Source organism: Acanthochromis polyacanthus, chromosome 20 (genome assembly GCF_021347895.1).
Source record: "Acanthochromis polyacanthus isolate Apoly-LR-REF ecotype Palm Island chromosome 20, KAUST_Apoly_ChrSc, whole genome shotgun sequence".
Classification (NCBI taxonomy): domain Eukaryota; kingdom Metazoa; phylum Chordata; class Actinopteri; family Pomacentridae; genus Acanthochromis; species Acanthochromis polyacanthus.
In genome coordinates, this window is record NC_067132.1 from 17,949,142 (window position 1) to 17,957,274 (window position 8,133).

The 8,133-nt window shown below is 40.6% G+C and overlaps 1 protein-coding gene across 1 annotated transcript; it reads left to right on the forward strand.

Annotated features, from left to right (window-relative positions):
* Nucleotides 1–2,284: 2,284 nt before the first annotated feature.
* LOC110951779 (musculin) lies at nucleotides 2,285–3,819 on the forward strand. The gene is made up of 2 exons (XM_022195015.2): nucleotides 2,285–2,963; nucleotides 3,195–3,819. Exons 1-2 carry the CDS (start codon nucleotides 2,541–2,543, stop codon nucleotides 3,270–3,272), a joined length of 501 nt encoding a protein of 166 aa, XP_022050707.1. The 5' UTR covers nucleotides 2,285–2,540; the 3' UTR covers nucleotides 3,273–3,819.
* The last annotated feature ends 4,314 nt before the right edge of the window (nucleotides 3,820–8,133 follow it).

Here is an 8,133-nt window from a genome sequence, read left to right on the forward strand (position 1 = left end):
CAGTGGCTGTTTGATTTTTGCCCCTGATTTGTTTCTGTGCCTGTGTCGCCCTGCAGCTCAAAGTGCTGCAAGCTGCTTCAGTGGCAATCATGGGAATCCTAAGAAGTTTGGAGGGAAATGGAAAAAGCCCTCTGACATCATGAGCCTGCACCTGTCTCTGCGCTTCTCCAGATTCAGGCCCCGATAAAGGTCGAGACCCCTGAAAGTCTTTGCTGATAGACAAATGGGAGCACTCCCTTCAAGTCAAGTTTCAAGTCAAATTTATTGCTGTTGGCCCTGAATTTAATTATCCCCAGGGCAAATACAATAACCATGTAACCATCAATTACCCTGATGTTTTGGACAATATTTTCTCCTTTTACCTGAGGAGCTACACACACAGAATGACTAATGAGCACAGAGTTATATCTCAACCTGCTTCTTGTTGACAGCCAAGGAAGCTGCTGGTTGAGTTATGTGTTACGTAGCCGATGCCTTTTCGTGTTTGTTTAAAAAAAAAAAAGAAAAAAAAGACAGCTTATCAAATGGGGAATAAATCCAACAGCAGAATCCCTTAGCTTGCACCTCCAAATGTGTCAGTCAGGCCATTCACCTCGCTGACGGATGCAGTGACAGAGGATGAGTTGGCCGCCTGCCTGAAGCTCCAACTGTCTCACCAGCACAAGTGGAACTTAATATCTCAACGTCATGACACATCCAAGGATACACTAAGAGCGAGGGGACGGCTATCCAAGGTCCAGCTGATCTCAGGTCTTGTGAAAACTGTACGGAAAAGCAGGATTACGGGAAGCGGAGGAATGTGACATTGGATTGGATTAGGGAGCATTCTTGGCCTGCGAAAGAGGGAAATTTGAGCAGCACAAACCCAAACAACACTTCAAAATCACTGTGACTTGCATTTTGACACTGAAAAATCGAGTTGGAAGATCATTATAAAGAGGAGATAAACAAATATAACAAGCTTTGAAAGGGTGAATATTTATGTAGTTTAATAAAGCCAGACTTGAGCCAGCATGATGGAATAAATTACACACCATCCTTGGAACTGTTGAAGTACTGTTCACAACTGAGTCTAGTGCAGTGCAGTAATTCCCCCTTTATCTCTCCAGTGACCCTGGCATGGCCATCCACTAAAATCAACCATGCATCTCAGCTGCAGTTAGGTAATCCCTGGCAGAGTCTTGCAATTGTCATTAAAAAAAAAAATCTAAATTTCACACATATTATGTGGTGTAGTTAACAGCGACCTGGGATTTTATGGGAATATCTTGAGAAAGCAGAGGCAGGATTCCTGTAAGCACAGACCCAGAACATTCCATTTATTCAGAGAGAAGCTCATTTAAGGTTTTCTCCAAAGCATGATTTGCGCTTTTGAATTCTGTGTGCCGTGCACTTCCGATGATAAAACTATAACATCTATGCTGTCTAGGTTTGGTACAAAAATCTATGTTTCTCTGAGACTTTTCAGGCAGTGGGCATCTCAACAAATATTTAAAAATTGCTATCCTAGATTCCTTCTCGCGTGAGGAACTCTCCCTTTCACCTCTTTTTCCCCTCAAGTTGTTGATCTCGAGCCACAGCAGGCCAGCCTGTCTAAATCTCTGAGAAAAGTTTCAAAACAAACACAAAAATGTCCCCAAAAAAATGCGCAGTAAAAATGTTTGTGATACTATGAGAATGAAGATGGTCCCTCCTCGCCTCTGCCACACCCTTGTCATGCCAACGCTCCAGATGTCATGGGAACCGATAACAGCTGGGGCTGGTGCAAGCAGGCTGCGTGTGAAAGGCTGCTCCATCTGCAGAAACCCAATCCCTCTGTGAAACCAGCAAAGGATTAAGCACTTTTGATAAGGTCCTCAAGACATTTCTATTACCAAAACACATCTGTGGGACCGGAAAAAAAAACAGATAAATGTTTGCTGTATGTGTACTTCTAAATGTTGGAATGAGTTGAGCGTATCATTATGAGGAAATTTATGCCCTGCTACAGCACAACATGGGGGATTATGTCTGTTTGGTAAAATCAATCCTCACACGGCCTCGGGGTAACTTCAACACGTCTTCCACTAGAATTTCCAATAATAAGCCATTCATTTGCTGGTATTAGCTTAATTATCTAGTTGCAGAATGGCAATTGAAGTGTTTAGCAGTTTGCATAAAGAGACAAAGTTGTGGTCCTGGACTGAGGTCAGGGTGGCTTGGAGAAAAGGGGGAGGAGAAATGCTCTGAAAAAAAGCTGTACAGATGCCAAATCCAGGACACTTAAATTAGAGGGGTAGCTAAGCAAAGAGTCTCAGTTTTACAGAGAGCTGACTTTATCTCGTGCACACGGTGTGTGCACACAGTGCTGTCCAGTCCAGTGACATTTTTAGTGTGGCATAAGTTACAGAGTTACCAAATGGGATTTTTAAAAGGACTGACACTCTGCTGACTAGCAACCTTGTGTCCCGTGCAGAAACCTTGTCAATCGGAGATTTTCTGTCACTGCTTGCGTCCACGTTGCCACTCCTGTCCGCCTCCGACGCACAGGTGGAACAGCCATGTCCACCGGCTCCGCTGCAAGTGATGCTGAGGACGACGAGACGTGCCACAGAAGGACTACCTCCCCTTTGCAGAGCGCTGCGAGGAAAATTACCTGCTATAATCCCAACCGGTATTCGGATGAGGACTTGGAGGATGACGGTGCGGGGGGGAGGAACAAGCAGGAGCGCAGACTCTCCAAGGCGCACCAGAGGGAAGCGCGGCAGTCGCAGAGGAACGCGGCCAACGCCAGGGAGAGGGCGAGGATGAGAGTGCTGAGCAAAGCCTTCTCCAGACTAAAAACCAGCCTGCCCTGGGTTCCAGCGGACACCAAACTGTCCAAATTGGACACGCTTCGACTCGCCTCCAGCTACATTTCCCACCTCAGACAGCTCCTGCAGGATGATCGGTTCGAGAGCAGCTTTGCGCACCCAGTCAATCTGGTATGGATGTGAACGTTTGCGCAGCATGCACGCTCTGAGAAGTGCTTTTAAAGTGACATATTAAGTTGTGTACTTTTACAGATTGCATCAATAAATGTAAAAGCCCCTTTGCTCTCTTTATAGGGACATTAAAATGCAGCTTCTTTTTGCCATAACAGAATGCAGTTGGTGATGTGAAACAATTTGTGTTTCTGCTGCTTCTAATGAACCTCTTGCATTTTGTGTTAACAGACGTGGCCATTTATGATGACTGGACGATCAGAAGAAGACATCTCATCCGCTGTAAGACTTTGTGGAGCAACGGCATAGCAACAGTCTCCTCATGAACCAGCTCTACAACTGCAAGAGAACAAATGGCACTGAAATCTTCCTCTCCAATGCTCATCTTTGGAAAATAAAACAAACTGTCTCCTTCAGTCTTCCCATTTCGTGTGCTAAAAAATGACTTTGGACTCAAAACTATATTGTTTTGTTGTGTGCATGTTTGCTGAAATCAGTATTAAGTCACATTTACACTGAGTGTAACTTCATGTCTTCATGTATGCTTGATTTTTAGACTCCACATTTGGATTTTGTGGACTTCAGTATTGTTCTATGAATTTATGCACAGATTGACTTCTTGTTTTTTGATACATAAAACTGTTGTGTGAACTCAGCCTGTGTAAAACATACAGTAGCAGTGTGTTTCATATTCATATTCAGTCCACACACAAAAAACACCTCACAGCTCCAAATACTGTCTGTTTGCTACTTTGACTTGACAATTACAAATAAGCAAAACACATCTGTATTGCAGGTATATTTATTATGTATGTGTGTTGAAATGTTTGCATTTCAGATAAAATTGAACTATCAATGCCTTCTTTTCTTATTTTACTATCAAAGCAAAATGCATAATTAGTTATTTAGCAGCATGTCTACTTCAAACCAAAGCACATCTTGCCACGTGGTTTGAAACATAGCATAAAGCAGCTCCATGAATCTTAGCTGTGGACATGGGATGTCTGCAGCAGATCAACTTAGAAGGAGCTGCAGCTGCACCATTCACATGCACTGAAAAGCAGCTTACAAATGTGGGATATTTGTGTCATTCGTGCATGTAACCCTCCATGTGTGCATCTCTGGAATGCCATGGAAGCTGTTTATAGATCAGGGTTTCAATCATGAAATGAGCATGACCGCCTTTCTGGAGAGATCTTTCTCAGATGTTTGGACATCTGTGTTAAAGTTTGGTGATAGCAGGCTACGTGTCAATCTCATACACACACCTTCATGCAAACAGAATATCTCTCACACTATCATGAAAGGTATAATTGAGTTAATCCGCGAAAATATACATAAAAATGTGGCTTAAATGACTCTATATGCTAAATTAACTCTTCTAATCACTTGTTTCACATGACAACTCACATCTGCCTGCAGAGCATTTGAGATTTGTTGCAATTTTATCACATTCAGCTAAAATCAAATCCAAAAAAGACATTTATAAAGCATTGGCCAAAAGTTCAGGGAGAACCTGAAGGTCACACACAGACAATCCTACACATCCTTCTTGCACGAAAGCACTCATAAACATCCACACTTAGTCGCCACAGTGGATAACTGGGATCTTTTTGATCCAGAAGTCCTTTTATCCCGTTAAACCCCAAAATGATGTGAGTACAGATGGATTGAGAGCCAGGCCCAGGCTGCCTGATGGGACAGACTGACAAAACAGTTTAAACGAAGAAAGAGACGGAGAGAGGAAAGGACGAGTTTTCATCAGGTTCATGCAGACTTGCAGCTGTTGCCATTTTGGTGGGTTTCCCAGAACTCTGAACTGCTCTCCAGGGAGAGGCTGGCCACTCTGCTGGACTCGGACAGCTAATGAGCTGCCTTCTCACACTCCGTCTGCCTCTGTTCCCGTACCATCCACTTCAAACGTGGCACCAAGGGAAAGCAACTTGTAAATGTCCGATGTGCGACTTGACTGCACCGAAAATGTGGAGTCATTAATCAAAGCATGGCATGTCAACAAACTGATGATGTCTGAGGCTGGCTGATACACAGAGATGGAGCTCTTTTTTTTTCTGCAGCTGAGGCTTCTGTTTTTCACTGATAAAACTTTTTGTGCTAGTTTTTGATACCAGTTGCTGGAACAAATAAAGACACTGCTACGAAAGGTGAAAGTGTGTTTGTTGTAGTAAGTTACGTTTGAGGTCATGCAGTTTGTAATGTGACATGAGTGGCATCTAGTGGTGAGGAAAAGTGAACACACATCAAACTCAGGATGCACAACACACTGAAAAGAGTAATATTTAACACTGTCAGTAGTGTTAGGTGTCGCCTTTAGAGCAGAAAACATATTCAAGATTGTGTTTTTTAACATAAATTATTCACTTTTAATATTTCTTGTAGTTCGAGTAAGTATGACTATTGTAGAAAAAGAAGAAAAAATGCAATTTCTTTGGAAAATCTTGGTTCCTATGATGTTCATTCAAACCTTCAGCCCAATCCTGTGCAGCATGAAACCATGTATTGTTAAAAATCATTAGCCCAGACCAGAGTTAGGCCAACAAAACACGAAAGATATGTCCAAAAAATAAACACACGTGTATGCACTATCGTTCAAAAGTTTGGAGTCACCCAGGCAATTTCATGTTTTCCATGAAAACTTACACTTTCATTCATGTGCTAACTTAACTGCACAAGGGTTTTCTAACTATCAATTAGCCTTTCAGCATCATTAGCCAACACAATGTAGCATTTAGAACACAGGAGTGATGGTTGCTGGAAATGTTCCTCTAATGTTCCATTAAAAATCAGTCATTTCCAGCTAGAATAGTCATTTAGACTGTATTTCTGATTCATTTAATGTTATCTTCATTGGGAAAAAAACTGGCTAACACAACTAAAATGTATCTTAAAGTTAAATGATCTCCACAGATTTGCAAAATTTACACTTGTTTAAAGAAAAATAAGTCTTCAACTTTGACTACACCGTGTCAAATAGTACAATATAATAAAGGCAGAAACATCAGAGGACATCTTAAAGCGTCTCAGTGGGAACAGCACACGTGTAAATAATAAAATAAATGATGGTTGGTATTGGCTGCTTCCGTTTCTGGGTGCTGCAATTGTTCATGCTGTCTCACTGTCACACCGTAAAGGCTCAGTGGAACCCTTGAATATAAGACAGCCACTGTTAATATTATCAGTACCATCTGTGCTTTTCCCACTGTGATAAGTCAGAATGTCTGCTGTGAAAAAAAAGGCCTTTGCGGATTTTGTTTTTGAATCACTTTGAGCTAAAAACAAAAGTGACGTGGGTACAAGAGGACAAGGACAGCAGGCTGATTAGTAAATTAAAGCCAAGTGTGTAGACGTGAGTGGAAACCTGCTCTTTTTTTCAACTCTTCTAATGCTATAAAGCTTCTCTATTCGCTATCTAAAGCAGGTTTTAGTTTATCTATGAACTGCCATGCGTCTACTGGATGACAATTCATTGTGTCTAATATAAAAAAAATGACATTATGAACTTTAGCAGTCATGAATACATATGTCCAGCAGATGTCAGCATATCTTCACAGTAGCCAATGTGGTGGCAACAGACCGAAAATCTCCCATCTTTCTTGGACTTAACAGTGTAGTGACAATCAGACAGCCTCAACATTAAAGCTGTCTTTTGTGACATTTTTCCTTCATACATAGTCACTTTAAATCTATTTTTCAAAACAAACGAGATAATTTCAATTAGAATACAACAGCAATACATTTGTTATTTTTCTGCCTATGTGCATTCCACTTTGAAATATATATATATATATATATATATATATATATATATATTCCAGTATCATTACCATCATCTCGCTGTTAAACCAGAGTTTTAAATTAATTCAGGCTGAACACATTGTTTTGATTTTTAAAATTGCATCGTCAGCCATCAGAGCTCAGCACAATCCAACTTTTTTTCTGTACAACTGAAACATTTTTCATTTGTACAAGAATTTCCATGAACAGGAAGGAACTATAGGTCCAAAGCCAACATCGGAGGGTTCAGTGAGGCTGCCTTTGTAGCTGCCCCAAAAACACTAACTTCAGGCCTTCGAGCTCGCAGGAATCCGGTCTGGATGCTTTGAGCTTCCCAAACCCATTTTCAACATGTTTGTTATTCAATATCCAGTCACTCAATACCACTAATGAGAAAGGGGATATGTAAATCCCAAACTATTCCAATCACGTTGGCCTAATGTATACACTTCTCTATAGGGAGATTAGTTCCTCTCCAATGTCCAGGCTTTGTTTAGGAAATGCATTCTTTCCAGGTATGAAAATTGTGACCCCTGAACTTAAAACTGTCATCCTACAGCACAAATTTAAGGTAACAGTTTGGCTATTGCTTTTCTAAAAATTGCTGAAATTATGATTATTGCTGTGGGATTGCAGCACAACAAGGCTTTTTTTTTTTTTTTGATAACCGGTTCAATCTACATTCAATTTGTGAAGGTTTTCCACTGAACTGAACATCTCCATGAATGTGTCCATGAACTCAGGAACCAGGAGTTTAAGAACACTTGCAACAGATCCAGAGTTGAGCTTGGACCGGAGCAAGCAGACGAAGGGATTGTTTATCTTCCTGAAGGTTATTTCGAAAGACATCGAGTGATTAACACAGTTTTATGTTTGCAAATGCATGTATGTCTGTTTCTGACATTTTTATAACAGAATATTTCTTTTTCTACTGGACACAAAATTAATTTCTACTCTAATCATGAAATGGTGCTTGTCACTTATGCTATATCATAACATTAAAGAAAATATTGTGCTAAATATCTATTTCTCTATTTCTCTATCTCTCTATCTATCTCGCTATCCATTTTTTATTATAGGAAATGTAGCTTAAATGGGAGATTTGTTACATCCGTTTCAGACTATTTTAAATTGCCGATTTGGTGTCCCATGATGAAAATAACATAATATAGGTAGAGACATTAGAGTGCATTTTCAATATTGTGAATATTTTCAACAGCTGGATTGGGATGTGAACTAATTTACCTGAAATAAACTGCAGTACCACCATGCTCAGGTTCTTGTCATTAAGAAACATGTCACCTTGTGCAACGCTGCAGCTCGCTGATGCATTTTTAATAGATTCTTTGATAATAATGGAGCTCTGTGCGACTTATAA